This window comes from Gasterosteus aculeatus, chromosome Y, assembly GCF_964276395.1.
Source record: "Gasterosteus aculeatus chromosome Y, fGasAcu3.hap1.1, whole genome shotgun sequence".
Taxonomy (NCBI): Eukaryota; Metazoa; Chordata; class Actinopteri; order Perciformes; family Gasterosteidae; genus Gasterosteus; species Gasterosteus aculeatus.
In genome coordinates this window covers 4,349,767-4,370,772 of record NC_135709.1, presented here as the reverse complement: position 1 = coordinate 4,370,772, position 21,006 = coordinate 4,349,767, and the positions used below count along the sequence as shown (strand labels likewise).

General features: G+C 44.7%; 1 protein-coding gene and 1 long non-coding RNA gene across 3 annotated transcripts; both read right to left on the bottom strand.

Moving 5' to 3' along the window:
* Positions 1-1,350: 1,350 nt before the first annotated feature.
* On the bottom strand, positions 1,351-13,858 carry LOC144390892 (uncharacterized). 2 transcript variants are annotated; one of them, XR_013454705.1, is made up of 3 exons: positions 13,722-13,858; positions 2,352-2,441; positions 1,351-1,415 (listed from the first exon to the last, which is right to left on the bottom strand). It is a non-coding gene; the product is annotated as an uncharacterized LOC144390892 (long non-coding RNA). The 2 variants fall into 2 exon arrangements; XR_013454706.1 differs by lacking the exon at positions 13,722-13,858 and adding an exon at positions 3,761-4,560.
* A 4,728-nt stretch (positions 13,859-18,586) lies between these two features.
* On the bottom strand, positions 18,587-20,045 carry LOC120812835 (zinc finger MYM-type protein 1). The gene is made up of 2 exons (XM_040169046.2): positions 19,689-20,045; positions 18,587-19,618 (listed from the first exon to the last, which is right to left on the bottom strand). The coding sequence occupies exons 1-2, from the start codon at positions 19,971-19,973 to the stop codon at positions 18,587-18,589; spliced, it is 1,317 nt and encodes a 438-aa protein (XP_040024980.2). The 5' UTR covers positions 19,974-20,045.
* Between the last annotated feature and the right edge of the window lie 961 nt (positions 20,046-21,006).

Genomic DNA, 21,006 nt, shown 5'->3' with positions numbered 1-21,006 from the left:
TACAGAAAGTTGAAGGGAATTTGAATACATTTGAGGAAATTACACTTATTACAAAAGCTGAAATTAATTTGAAATATTACAACATTGCTGTTAATACAGGCATAAGAAAAGCAGAAATTATTTTAAAGAACTGCTGAAAATACAGGAAGTGGGGAAGCTGAATTTCAATCAATTTTCAAAAAAATACAGAAGTTGCAGGAGCTTATATGAATTTTAAAAAGTACAGAAATAACAAAAGCTGAGATGAATAAAACGAGGTTTAAAATTGTTTGTAGTAATATTAGTAGTAGTATTAGTTATAGTTGCAATTGTGGTATTAGTAGTACTAGCAGTAGAAGTCGGTTTAGTATCAATAGCAGTAGAAACAGCTGGGATACTACTACTAGTCATAGTATTTGTAATAACATTAATAGTAGTTGTAGTATTAATAGCAGTAGAAATACTAGTAGTGTGGTAGAAGTATTAGTTGTAGTACTAGAAGTACTAGTAATATTCATAGTGGTTGTAGTAGTATTTGAAAGAGCAATACGTATTTCAACGAAACCGCTTCATGGTAAAGGTACAGATAATCATTGAGGCTTTTATTTTGTAATGATGGAATTGGGGGTGGGGGTGGGAGACAGAATGTTTGTTATTCAAACTAAGAAGTAGAATTAATAGGCCTCATCACAAACATTACAGTAAAAATTCCCTCCATGGGTCTTTTATTTTGAAATTATTGGACGGGGTGGGGTGGGGGGGTGTAGATAAAGGGAGGGAGGGTGAGAGGGTGAGGAAGGGAGGGGTGGTGAGGAAGAGAGAGAGGGGGAGAGAGAGGAGGAGAAATAGACAGACAGACTGACTGAGTGATTAACAGTGAGAAGAGGTCATGGTGGAGGGGGGGGGGGGCGAATGTCCTTATCATGTCTGTTGACAGAAAGCATAGCTGTGGGAGAATTTCGGAAGGTTAAAGACCAGTCGAGCTGCTGCATTCTGGATGAGCTGCAGAGGTCGAATGGCGGTAGCAGGGAGACCTGCCAGGAGCGAGTTGCAGTAGTCCAGGCGTGAGATGACAAGAGCCTGAATCAGTACCTGGGCAGACTTCTGAGTGAGAAGAGGACGTATTCTCCAGATGTGGTAGAGAGTGTATCTACAGGATCGTGTTGTCGCGGTAATGTTGGGAGTCAGGGAGAGTTGGCTGTCGATTGTGACGCCGAGGTTCCTAGCGGTTAAAGTGGGCGTTAACACGGAGTTGCCGAAGTTGACAGTCAAGTCCTGGGTCGGAGAGTCTTTTCCTGGAAAGAGAAGTTTTGTCGGGGTTGATTTTCAGGTGGTCTGGCACCACCTGAAAATCAGGTGCCACCACCTGATTTTCAGGTGGTGGCAGACATCCACTGAGAGATGTCAGTCAGACAGGCAGAGATCCGTGCCGCCACCTGGGTGTCCGAGGAAGGGAAGGAGAGAATTAGTTGTGTGTCATCTGCATAGCTGTGGTAGGAGAAGCCATGCGAGCGAATGACAGCGCCGAGAGAGTTGGTGTAGAGCGAGAAGAGAAGGGGACCCAGGACGGAACCCTGAGGAACTCCCGTAGTAAGAGGACAAGGTTCCGACACAGATCCTCGCCAGGTTACCCGGGCTAGGCATTCTGTGGAATGGCCTGCCTTGAAGCCTGACTGGTGGGGGTCAAGGAGGTTGTTATTGTGGAGATAGGAGGAGAGTTGGTTAAAGATCGCACGTTCAAGGGTTTTGGACAGAAAGGGAAGAAGAGAGACTGGTCTGTAGTTGTTTTCTTCAAAAGGGTTGAGGGTAGGTTTCCTCAGGAGAGGGTTAACTCTTGCCTCCTTCAGAGAATTGGGAAAACAACCAGATAACAGAGCATTGTTGATGAGACAGGTGAGGAAAGGAAGAAGGTCAGGTGCGATAAGATTGTAGAAGATGTGATGGAATGGGGTCAAGAGGGCAGGTGGTTGGACGGGCAGAGGTTACTAGGGTAAGTTTGGTTAGGAGACAGGGGGGTGAAAGAGGAAAGTGAGGGCGATAGAGGTGAAGCCAGTTGGATGCAAGAAGTAGGAGGTGGGTTTGAGAAAGGGGAGCGTATGTCAGCTATTTTCTTGGTAAAGTAGTTGACAAAGTCAGCCGGAAGAAGGGTGGAGGAGGACTGGGGGGTTCGAGGAGGTTGGAGAAGATCGAAAAGAGTTTTTGGGGTTAGAAAATGAAGATTCGATTCTGGATTGGTAGAAAGCGCCTTTGGCAGCAGAGATAGAAGCAGAAAAAGAGGAGAGAAGAGATTGAAATTCAAGCAGGTCGTCAGGTTGTTTATATTTACGCCATCTCCTTTCCGATGCTCGCATTGTGGCTCTCATGGTACGCACCGGTTGAGACGGAGCCGGAGGGGATTTGCCAGTCCGTCGGGTCGTCAGAGGGCAGAGAGAGTCTAGAGCAGGGATTCCCAAAGTGTGGTGCTGCGACCAGGGGGTGCGCGAGAGGAAAAATATAATGGCGGTCAGTTTTTTTAAGTGGGATTTTTCCATTGACATACATAAAAGGATTTTTCCATACAATAAACATTTCCTTTGTAATCGCCTTTATTTTAAATATAAAAACTATAATATATTATTTTTTGATAGAAACGTAGAAGACAGCAGCTGTCTTCTTCTACGCATGCTCTTCCTTCATGCACTGCAGCCGCTAGGCTAAATGCGCGCCAACTCGTTTCATTGATATGCTTAACTGGCTGTCAGGGAAATCAGGGAAACTGTCAAGTGGGACGTCTTATAATAAAGTTATTAGTCACGAAGGAGGAGAGGGACCAAGAAAGAGAGGATTTGGAGGCAACAGAGACGGAGAGGATAGAGACAGAAAATGAGCGGGAGTCAGAAGATGCAAGGGAGAAAACCGAAGAGCAGGGTAGGAGATGCCAAAAAAGAAGTGATGAGGGTGAACACCAGACGGGAAAAAAAGAAGAAAATATGATGACAATTATCTGGGTCTGGGCTTCACTTGGATCGGCGATACAGATTGTCCAAAGCCTCAGTGCGTGTTGTGCAGTGAGGTTCAAGCAAACAGCTGTCTGAGGCCATCTTATCTCTGTTGTCACATGCACACGAAACATGGCCATTTTAGTCACAAGTCCCTTACATTTTTTAAAGCTAAATTGGAGGAGTTGCAGAAAAGCCAAAAGAAAATGCAGTTTCATTCATGCGTTGGGTCTACGAAAGACGCACTACGGGCTTCATATCTGCTCAGTTACAGATTTTTGAAGGATCGGTACAAGAAGAGTTTTTGTTCTGTCGGCCCCTTGCTACCCGAACAACAGGACAGGAAATCTTCAATTTAATTGACGTTTTTATGAGGACCAATGGCATGGACAGGGAGCGCTCAGGGCTGTAGTGGAGGGTAAACGCACGTAAACGCCGTTTACGCACCTCTAGAATTTTGGAAATAGCGTTTACGCACCTATAAATAGCGTTTACGCACCTATAAATAGTGTTTACGCACCTATAAATAGCGTTTACGCACCTCAAAGTTCCCGGCGCCTTGTATTCTTCCGTTGGAATAATCCGAAATAAAATTGGTGTAATTTTAAAACAGCTAAGACTACGTTTCGTATTTTTGAACATATAAACGCCGTAGTCTGAATCATGTTCATCTGCGCTGTATTATGGTCTGTGAGCATCCAATTAGTGCCTTGCGGCTGCAGCACCGACACCAATCAGGATCCAGGAGGTGTGTAAACACATACACGTTGTGGATTAGCCCAGTGGTCCCCGACCTTTCTTACCTCACGCACCGGTTTCATGTCAGACAATACTTCGCGGACCGGTCGAGAAAGTCCGACGGGGGGGGTTGTAGTAGTCGTTGCGGGCGGAACGACCGACGGGGGGGGGTAGTAGTCGCGCGCTCTGTGTTCGCTGGTCGTGCACGGTAAAAGGACAAGAAAAACGCCTGGTGACGCGTAGATTAGAAAACAAGTCAGTTCCTTTAACAATGTTGTCAGTTTAATTGTCAGGCTGCTTAACTGGTTAACTCTTAATTCAACATATTTTTTCAGGCAGTGATAGGACAGGCAATGAAGCAGAGAGCACAGGGAGAGGAGAAACACCAGGTCGAATAGAGAGAGGAGAAGCACAGAGGAGCCATGGGGGTTCATGGCTCTGTGCAAGGCAGGACCTGACGTGGAGGACAAGGAGGCCCTCTGGGCACTACTGTAAAAAGGAGACTCCGTATGTAGATAGTTCTTAATCTGCAATTGTGTTGTTGTGTTGTGTTGACATACTTTTCTTTACTGTTTTCTTAAATTTAACATTTAACATAATGCAATATAGCCAGGACAGCCTTACAGAGTCGCGACGCTTCGCATCGCGTCGAGGTCTGTATGATCACAAAATTCGGAGTTTACCCACCTCTAATTTTACCACTACCGCAGTCACTGCATGAAAAGTGGGATTTTCGGCAGTATGCGGCACTGTAAATTGTCATGGAATTTCAGGTTTGCGGCAATTTGCGGGCAACGCCGAAAACTGCCGTAAATTGTCAGAAATTGACGTGGGCCTCCCTTGGCAGTTGTCCCCCCATGACTCCCCTCCTCCTAATTCTAGGGTGGGCTTTGACATGTAAATGAAAATGCTGTGAGCTATACAAATGCAAATCAGGGTCGCAGAGGGAGTTTTAGCCCAGGTGACATTTTTTTAAAAGGTAAGAAAATCTCTGGTACAAATAGATCAGGCTCAGTAGCCTGATTATAGACTCTTACATTTGAGCTTGAATTGATTTATTTAATTAAAATATGCTAGATTACTGTGTGCGCCATTAGCAATGGCAAATGTTATGTAAAAAAGATACACAAAATAACTTCTTAAAAAAATTAGTTTTAATCAAGGTAAAATGAGCATTCCATGCAAACATTTGAATCAGCATGAGGGGTCTGCAGAGATCACAGTCTCCTAGAGCTCAACTACAGTGCATAGTGGCAGGACTACAGTGACCTTTTCTTTGGTCTTACTTAAATGCACAGAGGATGTATTAACCACACATCTTCTAGCAATGCGCTCAACTGGCAGAAATGATGCTGGGTATGACGTGTCTGTTCCATGCAAGCCCCAAACTTCTATTGGCTTTCCATAAAAATGTCTGTCCGGGTGGAGATGAAGCCAGGAAACTTGTGCAAGAACATGTTTAAATGCCGTACCCTTTGACAGAACATTAACAACTATAAACTGCTTTATAATGGCTGGTCGTAGTTCTGCTAGAGGGTCAAGGACGGGTTCCTCAAAACTGTTGGTGTTTCCACACCACTTAGCATGAACATAGGCTGACCTTTCTGCTCTGCATCTATCGATTGAGTAAGTTACATTCATATATGTTACCCGTTTACATGTCATGGCAAAACATTCAACCTCAGTGACACAAGGGTACATGTGATGATACATTGTCAACATTGCATGTCTGTCAGACTCAAGAGTGTCTGGTGGAATGGAGAAAGAGGCACCACTGTACCGATTTCCAGGGAAAGTCGTTCTGCTGACACCAAAACACTGCTTTACATAAAGCATATCAGCTGTTTCAAAGTCCCAACCAATGGTCTTCCTAAAATACTGGTCCTTCCGTATAACAATAACCTCGTATGTGATTGGAGGACCCTTAGACTCCTCGTCCAATCACGTGTGAGGTCATAGGCATGACTGATACAGCAGTACTTGCAAGACAAGCATACAAACAGACATCAGACGAACTGTATCTCCAGTTCCTTTGTTTGGTTTTTGCTGCTTCGTGAATAATGGCTGGACGACGTCTCGCGTTCAACTCGCCTTCAACTCCTCTCCGCGGTCACCAACTTTCGGCCAGTCCGCAGACAGACGAGAAGAAGCTGCTGAAAGCTCTCAGTGGATCGTCTCGTCAACTCCAACAACAAACTGCCGATATCAACGAGCGGTTCGCTCCACTGGAGCGTTCGGGACTCTCAGGTTTCTGTCCATGGAGGAGAGGAACCGACTCAAAGAAGAGGAGACGGGCGCACAATCCCAAGATAGCAGTAAGAATACGTTCGATGACTGCTAGCTAAGCTAAAAGTAGCGCAGCCTCAAGCTAAGCTAAGAGTAGCCTAGTAGCCTTACAAGTGAGCAGAAACAGCTTTATTAAAGTGTATTTTCTTTGCCGTGACGTTTACAGGAAGCGGTGCGCCGTCTTCACAACTCCGAGACGAATTACAGGCGCCACGAACCGGAGCAAGGGTCAGATTTAAAGATTATGCTTTCATTCTGCGGTATAAGGGAATATATACGTATGGATACCGATCATAACTACATTTTGTTTTCACAGACTAATCTCGCCTCATAATGAGGCGGTGACCTCGTATTTGCTCGGGGAAAAGTCCAGATTTAGACGACGTCATTGTGTGTAAGTGACACTGTTTACTGTTTCTCCTTCCTTGTTAAATGTTACTGTGACTTGCGTTTGATTTTTTTTGTATTCATACCACACTCATTTAATTGTTTTCCAGCCGCCTGTGAGACGTATTGTGAGACGGGACGCAGGAGCTTCAGGTTCAGCCGGAACACTCATTGCGAGCGGAAGCTGCGAAGGATTCAGCGCGGAGTCGAGCGAGAAGGAAGACGGTCAGAGTTTATTTGCTGACTTTTTTCAGGTGCATTGATCGATGTGTTGTGTCCGTACGCATCGCATCGCACAGTACTGATTCATTGTTGTTTTTACAGCTGCTGGAATCCAGACAAAGTGTGCTGGCTGATGACGAGGTGGAACTCCGCCACCGTAGAGCTCACGTCGGACGGAGGGGACGGCGTTGTTGGCGGGGTCTCGGGGTGGATTGTACGGTTACACACACACGAGCCGCCTGCACAACAGACCCGCCTCGGAAAACACGGAGCCAGTGACGGTCTACAACCCCGAGGAGGCAAACGGACAGTTTACTGAGCTGTAGTTTTTTAAACCGGCTTTACCAAAGTGTGGGCAGATCCTCACTTTGCATGTAGTTGTTGTTTGCGTGTTGTTAATAAAGCTCTTTCTTTGCATAAACATGTGGCAAATGTTCATTTTCTCTATAAATTCATTGATGTCCTGGTTGGTATCCTAATAATAGTGTAGTAGCCTGCATAGGATAACCATGAAATGAATATACAGCATAATATGAATATATAAATATATATAAATGAAATGAGGCGGGTGACCAATAGCGACAGATCTGCCAACCAATCACGAGTGGTTGAAAGTTGTGGTTTCATCCAATCATGAACAAGGAAACTGTGGTTTTGCTGCCAATCACGAGTGATTTTATTTGTTAGTGGGTTGTGGTTTCATCCAATAAGGAGTAAGGATATTCAAGCCCGCTCGGCTCGGCCACCCGCGGCTTCGCTGCATTCATATGCTAATTCGGGCCATTCGCACCTCCGCCAGCTCTCCACCTACGTCATGGTTCGTTTCCGACAATTTGTGGCACAGACAAACGCGACGTGCGCGGGTTGCAAATTGTCGGAAATTAGGGAGATTTCCGGGCGTTTACGGGGACGAAAATCTCACTTTTCATGCAGTGACTGGGAGCGCTGTGTGGGAATTTGCACAGACGGGGCAAAATCAATGACGGGGAAACACACGGGGCTTATAGCTCATATTAGGAGAGTCTGCCCATCCATCAGCTGGTTACACTGCAGTATTCACAGAGAGACCCTCACAGCCAAAAACATGCCAGCTGATCTACTTGCAGCGCTGAACGACGCAGTCAAACTGGTGCACTTCATTAAAGCTCGTCCGCTAAATTCACGAATATTCACACTGTTATGTAATGAAATTTAAGATTAAAGATTTAACTGTGTTCAACACACAAGACAGGGTTGAGGCCATGATAAAGAAGCTACGGTTCTGGGCAAGTTGTGTGAGTGGGAACACACACCTGTGTTTCCCTACGCTTCACGAGTTCTTGGGGGAAAATGACGTGCACCTGGGTGAGCATGTAAAAGCTCTCATAATTGATCACCTCAACCAACTCGCCGAGCAGCTACGGAAACATTTTCCACCTATGGACACATCTGCCGCTTGGATTCGCAATCCATTTGAAGTTTCCCTGCCCGTCCAGGAGCAGCTGATCGAGCTGTCATCTGATGGAGCACTGCAGTTACAGTTCAAACGAAAGCCACTTGTGGATTTTTGGACCGAGTCACTGACATCATACGCAGTCTTGGCAAAGCAAGCCTTGAGAGTTTTGATGCCCTTCGCCACAACTTATCTCTGCGAGGCTGGTTTCTCTGCTATGGCAGCAGTTAAAACTAAACATCGGCAAAGACTGGATGCTGTTGTGAAGGAATTGAGGCTTAAACTGTCTTCCATTGCGCCAAACTTTGAAGAGCTTTGTGCCAAGATGCAAGCCCACCCATCGCATTAATATGGGTAAGTATTTGATATTATTGCTACACATATAGGCCTGTTGGGAATATTAACACATCCCCCCCCCCCCTCTCTCTCTCTCTCTCTCTCTCTTGCTGCAGGCTGAGCAACTTTTGCGCTAGACTTGAAAAGTTCCAGATGGATCCTCTTTTAGCGTCTTTTAATTTATTTTATGTTTGAGCCGCTCTTTGTTACTTAATTATGTTGTGGATCGTGTGTAGGCAAATTTTATTGTCGCACTTGAAAAGTTTCCATTTTTATTTATTTTATCTATTTCAGAGCCTATTCTTTTTAATGTTGTGGATCTTTGGAATTCATTGCAGTTTAATTCAGCTTGTGTTGATGTTGTTATTGTCATGCGTGTTGTGGTTATTTGCGCATGTTTAAACATGAGTCTCTATATGACGATAAAACAAAGTTTGGGGACCACTGGTCTAGAAAGGAGGAAAGAGTTGAGAGGAGAGTCTCAGCAGCAGCGTTCGGATGCAAGAGTGAGAAGGAGTCGGTGGAAGGGAGAGCTGATAGAACAGAGGATGCCAGGGAGGAGGGAGAGGGAGCGAATGTTGCGACGAACAGGTACAGAGTCAGTGAATGAGGTCGTTAGTTATACAGAGTGGAAGGGAGTAAGAGATGAAGAAGTGATCAGACACATGAAGTGGAGTTACAGAGAGGTTAGTGGTTGAGCAGTTTCTAGTAAAGATGTAGTCAAGGTGATTGCCGGCTTGGTGAGTAGGAGGAGAGGGACTGAGTGACAGAGCGAAAGAAGAAAGTAGGTGTAAGAGGTCAGATGACTTCTCTGTCTGGATGTTGAAGTCACCCAGGAGGATCAGCGGAGGGCCATTTTCAGGGAAGTTGGACAGGAGAATGTCCAGTTCTTCCAAGAAATGACCCAAGGAGCCTGGCGGACGGTAAAGAACAACAATAGTTAATTGCACCGGGTGATTAACTGTTACAGCATGGAATTCGAACGACAGTGGGGTGGACGGTGGAAGAGGGTAAAGAGAAAAGCTCTTTTTGGATGAAATGAGTAGACCTGTGCCACCACCACTACCAGTAGGCCTGGGTGTGTGGCTGAAGGAGAAGGCGGAGGAGAGAGCGGGTGGGGTGGATGTGTTCTCAGGTGTGATCCAGGTCTCGGTGAGAACGAGGAAGTCAAGCGACTGCTGGATAGCAAAGCCGGAGACCGGTCTGTGGGCCGTTTGGTTCCCGGGCTGCAAAAAGAAAGCTTATATATTTTTTTTTTCTGAAAAATGTTTTATTTTGAAAATTGACGTCGGACCTTCTCAACCGGTTCGCGAAATATTGTCTGACATGAAAACGGTCCGTGAGGTAAAAAAGGTTGGGGACCACTGGTCTAGAGCACCAACTGGCACTAAAAAGGTGAAAGAGTTTAAGCAAACTAGGAGCCAAGATAACCTCAAACAGAGAGAACTGGCAGTAAAACGGCAAGAACTAAAGCAAATCAGCAATCAAATTAACTTAAGACACTAGAATCAACAACAAATTTAGCAGACTAGTTTGGTTTAAAGAAAAAGATACTTAGTCCGATTGCACAGCAATAGTAGCGGAACCAACAGCAGCAGCCGCAGCAGCAGCAGCAGCACCACCACCAGAGGATGAGTCCAGAATGAAGGCGTTGGTGGTGGAGGCAATGAAACCCCTCCTACAGTGACGTGTTTCCTGTCAAAACTAACGCCCATCGCATAAAACACACCCTAAAACAGGCATGAAAACGGTTCATGGGTGAAAAAGGTGAGAAGTATATTACCCCTCTAGGGCAGTGGTTCTCAACTGGTTTTGTCCCAGTGATCCTTTTTTTGCGTACCGACGAGGGGGGATGGGAATTGACAACAACTAATAGGGGACAAGTCATTAAATACTCGTCATGCATTATATTGCATTGCATATCATGTGTGCTGGTCAACTATTTTTGCGTAGTTTAGAGTGACAAATCGTACCAGCGTACTTTGAAGTTAAAATGCGTCTCGGGTTGGCAGGTCTGCTTATTGATAGAACAGTGGACCACTTTACCTTCTGCCTCCCTTGTCAGTCCCCTCACCTCAAAATCTACCTCCTCAAAAACGGTAGCGTTAGCTAACGGAGCTTTAGCTAGCTGGCCAACGTTGCGTTATCTCCCGCTGTGTTTAATGACTCAATTCATCAAGCTGTAGCTAATGTTAGCTAAAGCCTAGTTTATGCTTCTGCGTTTTCAGAGCGAGTCCCTTGCGTCGCTTTTCACACCTCCTTGCGTGTGTCGAGTAAAGCATGGATCGGGCCGACTTTTTCTGTCCGAGCCCGGCCCGAGTCCGACCCGAGTCCGACAGCCTTTAAACTATTTTGTCCGAACCGACCCGAGCCTGACGGAGTCAATGCCTCAACTGTTCATAGTATTGACACATTCATGAACGTTTTTTTTTTATAAATAGCCTGCCTTTATTAAACTCAGGCATCAACAAATAAATATACTCGCTCAAACAAACAAGCGCTGTTAAACTCACAAGCACATTGAAAATAAATTATAAACAATGCAAAAACGGAGAAATAGAATACACACAACAAAAAACTATGTACATTGTCCAACCTTCAAGGTTTAATCCACGTTGTGGTGTTTATAAGAAAGAAATACAGCGTTGCAGGACCAAATACAGGGGAATTTGGGCGATTTTGATGCACAAAATAATGATTCCGTCTGAAAGTTGCAATTCTGTTTCAAACGGTACATTCTGCGAATTCCGTCTGTTTTCTGTTATCGCGGACATTTTCTCCCCGCATACCCCCTGAACCACTTTGCGTACCCTACCCCAGTTTGGGATCCGAGGTTCTACATCATGGGAAGCAGATGTTGACTTCACTACTTATTAAGATATTTTAAATATGGAATGTTCAATGCCTTATCGCGGTGATGTGTCCGAGCCCGACTACATTTTCTAAATATTTATCCGAACCCGGCCCGACATCCTCTATCCACCCTCTAGTGTCGAGACATTTTTCTAGGCTTGTGTCAAAACGCAAGCCTCCCGCAACGCACAAGGCTGTGATTGGTCCGCTAACTACGTCCTTTACGGAGTCTCACATTTCTGCTTTCACAGCACAATACCGCCATTATTAAAACGAAGGATGTTTACGAGAGAACGGATCAGATTTAAGAATATTTGTATGCGCAAATATGACCGCTTATACAAGCCGTCATTGGCGGGTTATAGAAGCGGGTTGGATTCACGCCGGTTTGCCGGTCGAGAGGTGCACAAAGTTGTGGAGGAAAATACGGGACAAATGTGTCCGCGATGAAAAGCAGCAATGGCGATGCACGGGGCAAAAAAGTCTATGATAAATAAATAAGTAGACATTACTCTCTAGGTCGTCTCCAACAAAAACACATTACTCCCCCTGTTGTTCTGACGGTGAATTGCTCTGCAACACACGCAGAACCATGAATTAAAACGAGTGCGTCGACGCAACGATGCAGAAGCATGCGCCAGCCTTAAGTCTGTGTCAACAAAGCTCCTGGGTAACTTAACTTAGATGGACCAGAAAATATTAAAATTATTGAAACCATAACTCACCCTGTTCGCAATTCACAGAATCTCGCGCTCCCTTCTGGCGCACCTGTTCGCAGTTCACTGAATATGAACTACACGATTCACGTAGGTCACCTATTTGGGTTTCGAAGCGGCGATTTTCGCCGAAAGTTGAGGGATTTTCATGCCCACTAAAATGATGAATTTCCAATCAAAACCACGCACGCCATCGTCAAAATGGCGTATTTATGCTTAAACAGTGCACGCCCCCGACAAATAACACCCCAAAATGATGTATTTCTGTTTCCACTCATAAAATGACACATTTCTGGGTATGCCCACAAAATGCCGGCGGTTACGCCCACTTCCTGTACACGCCCACTTGCGCGTGCACGAGATCAAAGGTCACATGCACAAGCAAAAGGGGGGTTTATATACTACTGGGGGGGGGGGGGGGGGGGGGGCAGAGATGTTACGAGCTTTAAAAAGACAAAGAGAGAAGCTGGAAAAAACATCTATTTGGATATTTCTGATTGCAGCATACAATATTGTTGTAAACCACAGTTTGAGAACTAAACGATGTAAGAAAAGAAAAAACTTTGTGCAGTGGTCAGATTACCAAACATCGCGTGTAAGAGCTGAGCTGTAATAGCAGTGAGTTTATTTCATTTCCAAATATAGGCTACTTGGAACTAAACAGTATCCGGATTCAGGATGTCCACTTGTAAATTAGAATCTACAGTGGTCATTTAAAATTGTCACACACAACAGTAAAAACTGTAACAGCTGTATATCTAATCAAATGTAACTGCATGTGCATATGGAGTCTACCATCAAACGTGTGTGTTTCATATCACATATATCCAGTACACATCTTATGAATCTTACCCGTCACATCTTCGTGCTGTCCTATAAGACGTTCCTTCAACACACCATCACAAAACCAGGGATATTTAAGCTCTGGTAGATTTTACATACTAAAACCTAAAACAAGGTTTTATAATTAAATAATTAAAATATTTCCCTATTCCCGACAGAATTAGTTTGATTTGTATCGTGAATAACATTGACATACCTCACTTCAGACACTTTAAATGCAACTCACAGGCACACAGTGTTTCAGAAGGAAATTCAAATTGTTAACTCAAACATATGCTTTAAAATAAGACATGTCTTTATTAAATAGATCTACCTGTCTAGGTGGGGCACGAGATGCACCCTTCACACATACACACTTTAGATTACATTGCATTACAGGTCATTTAGCAGACGCTTTTATCCAAAGCGACTTACATTACACTTTAAACCCATGGCTTTTTCACATTTTTGCCCGGGGAGCAATTAGGGGTTAGGTGTCTTGCTCAGGGACACTTCGACATGGAACATGGGGCAGCCTGGAATCGAACCAACAACCTTGTGCTTCACAGCACACCTTCTCTAACCCCTGCGCAACGACGACCCACACTTTGATTTGAAACACGGCGATGAAAAGGAATTATATGATATAATATAATTCCCTTCTCAGGGATCATAAAACACGAATGTTCCCGTACCAAAATGATCCTATCTGTCCGCCTTAAGGTTTTAAATCCGTTGGGTAATAGACACAATAGACTTCCTCTTCAGACAATTTGATCGTATGAAACGATGTCACACTTTCATCTGTAGCCTATTAAATAATACTTCTTTGCCTGCGCCATATTCCCGTGGATGGTTTAACAAAATAAACCCCGTGTGTCCTCCTCCTCCTCCTCTTCCTCCTCGCGCAGGGACAACCAGTGATGTTTATCCGTGTGATTACAGGACGAGGATCGGAGGAAGGGCACTCACCTTCCCCCCAAGAATGGAGACCGGCTGGTCCAACTCCTCCGGCCGTTCCGCGGTAAATCCTGCGGCGCTGTCGGAGGCAGAGAGCAACTAATGCGACGGGCGTGCGGCGTCCGAGTGGCGACGCGGTTCAGCCTGCGCTCATCCCCGTGTTGCTTCTCCCAGCGCAACGTGTCTGAGTGGGGAGGGGGCGGGGTCAGCGGGGAGCGGCTCTCCTATTCGCTCCTCCAGCGACCGCAACCGACCAATCGGCGTTCATATGCAAATGACATGTAAATGACGGAAAACACGTGGACACGCGGATCGGTTTCACTTCAGCCAGCGGCCGGGCGAAAATTCAACGAGGGGGCAAGTTTTTGGTCATCGTTTACGTCATTCGGCTGAGGCTGCTTGACAGCTGGCACGTCAGGATTGGCGTGAGGGACAGATGTCATAGTTCATGTGAGAGTTTCCTCAAGGACGCGTTGGCAGCAGTGCTGTAGTGGTAAAATTAGAGGTGGGTAAACTCTGAATTTTGTGATCATACAGACCTTGACGCGATGCGAAGCAACGCAAAGCGTTGTGACTCTGTAAGGCTGTCCTGGCTATATTGCATTATGTTATCAGTAAAAGTCATATACAATCAATGACAATGAATACATGTGTTAGTAGTTTATTAAATTTAAGAAAACAGTAAAAAAAAGTCAACACAACACAACACAATTGCAGATTAATAACTATCTACATATGGAGTCTCCTTTTTACAGTAGTGCCCAGAGGGCCTCCTTGTCCTCCACGTCAGGTCCTGCCTTGCACAGAGGAGCCATGAACCATAAGCCATGGCTCCTCTGCTTCTCCTCTCTCTATTCGACCTGGTGTTTCTCCTCTCCCTGTGCTCTCTGCATCATTGCCTGTCCTATCACTGCCTGAAAAAATATGTTGAATTTAAGAGTTAACCAGTTAAGCAGCCTGTCAATTACACTGACAACATAAGTTAAAGGAACACTCATGTACTACCTATGTCATCATGAATAGCCTATACAGCACGTTTTTTTTTCACATTGAGAACTGACTTGTTTTCTAATCTACGCGTCACCAGGCATTTTTCTTGTCCTTTTACCGTGCACGACCAGCGAACACAGAGCGCGCGACTACTACCCCCCCCCGTCGGTCGTTCCGCCCGCAACGACTACTACAGCCCCCCCCCGTCGGACCTTCTCGACCGGTCCGCGAAATATTGTCTGACATGAAACCGGTGCGTGGGGTAAGAAAGGTCGGGGACCACTGGGCTAATCCACAACGTGTATGTGTTTACACACCTCCTGGATCCTGATTGGTGTCGTTGCTGCAGCCGCAAGGCACTAATTGGATGCTCACAGACCATAATACAGCGCAGATGAACATGATTCAGACTACGGCGTTTATATGTTCAAAAATACGAAACGTAGTCTTAGCTGTTTTAAAATTACACCAATTTTATTTCGGATTATTCCAACGGAAGAATACAAGGCGCCGGGAACTTTGAGGTGCGTAAACGCTATTTATAGGTGCGTAAACACTATTTATAGGTGCGTAAACGCTATTTATAGGTGCGTAAACGCTATTTCCAAAATTCTAGAGGTGCGTAAACGGCGTTTACGTGCGTTTACCCTCCACTACAGCCCTGGTTGGCAGAACACGTGGGGTATTTTTCTCTTAGGTTTAGAGTACATTTTAGCTTTTTATATACATTTTATATATATATATATATATATAAACTGAACGCTTTTTATTTTGAAAAGTATAGTAATTAACTTTGAGGTAGATTAAATACAGTAGGCCTAATTACTACACTGAATGTAGTTAGTTACTTTATACAATTGAAAAACAGTCAACAGAGCTCTCTAAATTCTGTGTAAATAAGTGACACGGTTATGGAAGTAAATCTGTGTCATCGGATTTTGAAAGAAAAAGGTGATTGAATTTCTATATTCAACCGCAAAAAATTCAACAGCAAAAAATTCAACCGCAAAAATTCAACCGCAAAAAATTCAACCGCAACATCCGGAGTGATTGGCGGAGTTTTTAAACCAGGAATGCGCTTGTAGAGCGCATATGAGCAGCTTTAGCGGAGCGCGTGCAGACGCATAAACCCGACTGTACATGCAGGTTATGCTTTTTACAGGCACGGCCATTGCATGTCCAACAGTGATGGGGCTTCGGTGTGTTTTAACTCTATTATATGCCATCAGTGTGGTTTGTGCCTGTAAGATTCAGTAATAGACAGCTGACATTTGTACATTAACTGTATAGGACATGAACTAAGCGGAAGTTAAACGAGATGACGTTCGGTTGTTGTTGTTTTTTCAAGCTCTCAGTACGATGTCATACATTATATAGTATCATAAAAAACCCACCAAAAACACGAACATATCAGACATATACACATTATAGTGTGACAACGGTTTATTGTCCCATACGACCTTACAGTTGTGAAGCAGAGATTGTGATCTGTCACTGAATTTTTTTAAAGTTCTTAAAAGTAAAGAAGTTGAGATACTAGTTTGACTTCACCGTTGGACATGCAATGGTCGTGCATGTAAACAGCATAACCTGCATGTAGTGTCGGGGTTATGCGTCTGCACACGCCCCGCTAAAGCCGCCCCCCTCCCCACTACGCTGCAGCGGCTCTTATGCGCTCTACATGCGGGTTGCTGTTTCAAAACTCCGCCAATCACTCCTAATAGCTTGTCGAAGCATCCCAGCATCATCAACTTAATTTAAAACGAGAAGAAAATGCATATTCTGACCAGCTGTACGCTCTCGTTTAACTTCCGCTTAGTTCATGTACTATACATTCTGTTAATGTACAAATGTCAGCTGTCTATTACCGAATCTTACAGACACAAACCACACTGATCGCATAAAGTTAAAACACGCCGACAAGCCGAAGTTGTATTGGGGCTCTCGCTCCTTCTGCGCGAGGCATGCTCCCGATCTTGAATCTAGAATCGATTGCTCTTCCTTGGGTTCCCGGATGTTGCGGTTGAATTTTTTGCGGTTGAATTTTTTGCTGTTGAATTTTTTGCGGTTGAATTTTTTGCAGTTGAATATTTTAACGTTTAATTATTTGCGGTTGAATTTTTTGCAGTTGAATATTTTAACATTGAAAAACATTCAGATACAAGATTTCAATGTATACATATTCAGTGCTAGAAATTCAATCACCTTTTTATTTTAAATGGGCCATATTATGAAAATTCCACTTTTTTAGTGCTTCTATATGTTAATTTGAGTAACTGGCATGTCTCCCAACACAAAAACGCTGGAAAAAAACAACTCACACGGCTTGTTGTGGTGTGGTGTTGTGTTGTGGTGTCAGAAACGATATGCTCGAGTGCGTCAAATGGGATCCCCACCAACGTCTACATAGATTTTGAAGCACGCCCATGTAGGGAGTCTGCCTACATGGCCTTGGACCGCCCCCCACCACCACTCAACCCACCCAGTTTAAAGACGTAATGGCTAGCTGGGCAGGCAGCAGCTAGGCGAGCGCATCTCGTGGAGGAGGGAGAGGGGGGAGGCGAGAGGGGGGAGGAGGGAGCTGGCTCATTAGCATTTAATGGAACAGCCAATCAAAACAGGTCAATCTGTGGGGAGGTGTTTTTGACAGGGTAAAAAGGGTGCTGTTTGAAATGATTCTTGTGGTATTTTGACCAAAATATGTTACAAACATTTCATTAAGACCCCAAGAACCATATCAACTTGTGGAAAAATGGGCATACGATGGGTCCTTTAAAATCCGATGACAGAGATTTACTTCCATACACGGTGGGATTAGGATGCTCTGTCAGAGGCCAGGTGAAGATCCTGAGCCTGGAGCCAGTCACGAAGCCCCCTCACGGCAAACACGGTCACGTGCGTCGGGAGCACCCCTCCCACTGAAAGCTAAGCCGGCCTCCTCTCTTTGTCTTCCTCAATAGACGAGGACAAGCGGAATCTAAGCAACACACACATAAAGTGTCAGTCCAGGGTGAGATAAGACACAGATGGAACCATACGTGCCCTGACTGATCTTTTAGATGTTGTTGATTGACTGGGTCCATTAAAGGAGGATCACAGTGTCTCCCCTACGTCGTCTGGTACTTTTCCGAACACTCCTCTTTGAGGGGTGGGCTGTCCTGTGCTGAGGCAGCACAAACCTCCCTGAAGTGCATAAAACCTCCTGTTCTCCTCTTTAACTTGGTCAGATCTTCCTGCTCCTTTTGGGGGAAGGAACATTCTGCCCCTTTTCAGCTGAATTGTAGTCATTTTAGTTCTGTCTGTAATTACGGCTTGTGTTGATGATTTCTGTATTCTAGTTAGTAATAAATACTTAATCACAAATCAAGCTCAAGATACTTTTGATTTCGCAGAAGGGCTAAATCCACAAATTTCCACCACAAACTTGACGACGAGGATGGGATGGACGCGTGATCTGGACTCTGACGGACGGAGAGGAGGCCATATAGTATAGGTGATTCCTCCCTGAGGTTGAGAAGCTGCCGTCCCTACGAGACCCGGATTACCGATCCATCCAGTTCAAGAAAAGAAACGACGAACACGCGGTGAAAGATAAAAATTATGACAGAGTCATGACAAAAGGGTTTTAGGCCTATCTTACAACGAGTGTGTTGTGGGTAGACGTGTCTGGGTCACCTGTAGTATTTTCTCGAGTTGCATATCCTGTGTCTTCTGAAAATTCACAGGCCAACTTTGGATAAATGCAGTTGACTGACTGACCAGAGAAAGCAACGGTCATTTTTTTTTTTTAAGGCCCATTTGGGGCCGCGGATATCCATTGTTTCAGACAGTTCATAGATTGGTTTAATCAGAAAGAGTGTGATTTTGCTCTGTAGTTTTGCTTGCATTCAGTATATGGACATCCAGCCTCTGTTTTGCGGGCAAGGAAGTTTCTGGCCACCAGAACCTCCTCTTTTTTTCAGATTAATGCTGTAGTGCTTGGGAAGCTCATCCAAATGTGATTCACTTAAGAAGTTCTGAGATTTAGGGCTGCATGCCTGGATGCCTTTTAGCAGGCCTGCATCTACACTAGAAAAGCGTTGTTCAAGCTCACTAACCATCCGGTCCACACAGGGGGAAAGCAACTCTGTTGTCAATGTGTGTGAGCTGATCAACTCTGTGCCTGAACCCAAGGTTGATTCCAACACAAAATCCTCCATCTTTCTCTGTTTACACCTATTCTTAGCATCCGGTTCTGGGATACTGTGGGTGTGGTACAGGGCCTTGGTTCTCTCATACAGCTCTGTGGCAAATACATCTGTGCGTTTGCCCCTCAGTGTGTCACATATAGCTTGTTTGCTGATAAAAGATTCTGCCAGGTTTAAAGTCTCTTTCTGAAGGAACTTGTGTAGTCCTTCAGTTACAGACAGAAGTATCTGAAACATCAGAAGTGAATAGACTGTCGAGAACTTGTAGAGCTTCGCTCTGAGACCAACAGCTATGGGGGATCCAATGGCAGAGAGACACTCAAAAATGGCAGGTAATGTCTCAAGAATTGCATTGATTGATCGCAGCTGGCATGCCCAGCGAGTGTTTGAAAGTTGTACGAGCTCAACTGCTGTCAAGCCAAGCTTGGACTGAGCCTCTTCGAACTTGTGATGATTAACTCGGGAGGTGCTGAAAAAAGAATACACACACTCCAACAAGTTGAAAAGCTCCACAGCCTCTGAAACAGCCCTGCAAGTATGGCACAACACCAGGTTTAGCTCATGAGCATAACAATGCACATATATAGCCTCAGGATGGAGCCTTCTAAAATGTACCTGCACACCTCCAGTGGACCCACTCATAACAGCTGCACCATCATACCTCTGTGCTACACACTTAAGCTCTGCAAGACCACTGTTCTGGATCTGCTGCTGCAGCTCGTTTGCAATAGACTGGGCATCAAACAACATGATCTCTGTAAGTGCTAGAAAACGTCCCTTCACTGCCCCCTCTGACACGTACACAAACAGCCAGTTGCTCTGAACGTGCATCATCTGCCATAATGGCATACATTTTGGACTTTGTCATCTCAGATACAATGACACTGTTTACTTCTTGAGCACAACACTCAATCATCTCATTCTGAGATGTTGGTGAGATATAGGTAGCATTTGAGGAAGGGTTATATTTTTGAAGGAAAGGATCAAACTCCTTCAAAAGTTCCATGCAAGCAAGAAAGTTGCCTCTGTTTGTGCTGTCTTGGCCTTCATCACTGCCACGAAAAGGGAGTCCCTGTCGCCCTAACATGGAGGTGACGGCAACAATTCGCCTAAGATACTCCCTTCTCTCTACTATCTCACTTGCATGTGCAGATGCTATCATCTGTGCAACGTTTCCCTGTCGGCTAGTTGCCTGGTAGCTTTGCCAGCTTTGACACTGTCCCTATGTGTCTGTGCCATCTCGTGCTTGCCAAAGATAAACAATGCTTTCTTCCAGTTCTTGCAACCACTACTGACCAAAGCATCATGTTTGATGTTTTTGCCAAACAATCTACATGGGAAGTGTAGGATATTAGAAACAAATATACGACCCGAAAATTAATAAAAATGCATATAGTGTACACCAGAATACAGCCATGATTCTGAAACTGTAATCAATAAAGTAATGACAATATTGTTAAACCACTGTAATTGCACAACAACTGATATTGAGTATGGATCATTCGAAATCCGAGTTACATTGAACTCACCAGAAGACCACTCCCAGAGGTGTGGACACTAACTTTCACACCTTTAAGCATTGTTATGAATAACTGTAGGAACCATTGTTCTCGAGTTCGCTGGTGGAGGCGACAGACGGGCACTAGGGATGGTCAAAAGGACTGACCTGGGGCCTGTTGGTTGCTGAGACCAGCGGCTCCTCAGCTGAGATGTTCTTTTTACCACAACACCATCTCTTTTATTAAATACATTTGATTTTAACCTTTTGATCAGCGATGACCTCTGTCCGTCCGGCGTTTCTTCATTTTTGAACACAACAGAAGCAGAAAACTGCATTATGGTTGACTGAATAATCCAACCAACTGTGCTTCTGAAACCAGCTGTGGTGAAATGACCTGTTCTGAGCACCAAAGCTGTCCTGTGGGTAACTCTTCAGCTTAACCTGTCTGGGCCCTGTGTCTCTTTCACCTAAATCATTAGTTGCTGCAGCTGCTTGGTCTGTCTCTTCCTCTCTCTGACTTGAGCAGCTTCCCTTTTCTGCCTCAGCATCTCCTTCTGCATGACCCTTTAAGATAAGTTGAAACATTAAAACATTAACTGATCGAAATCCAGAAGCCAAT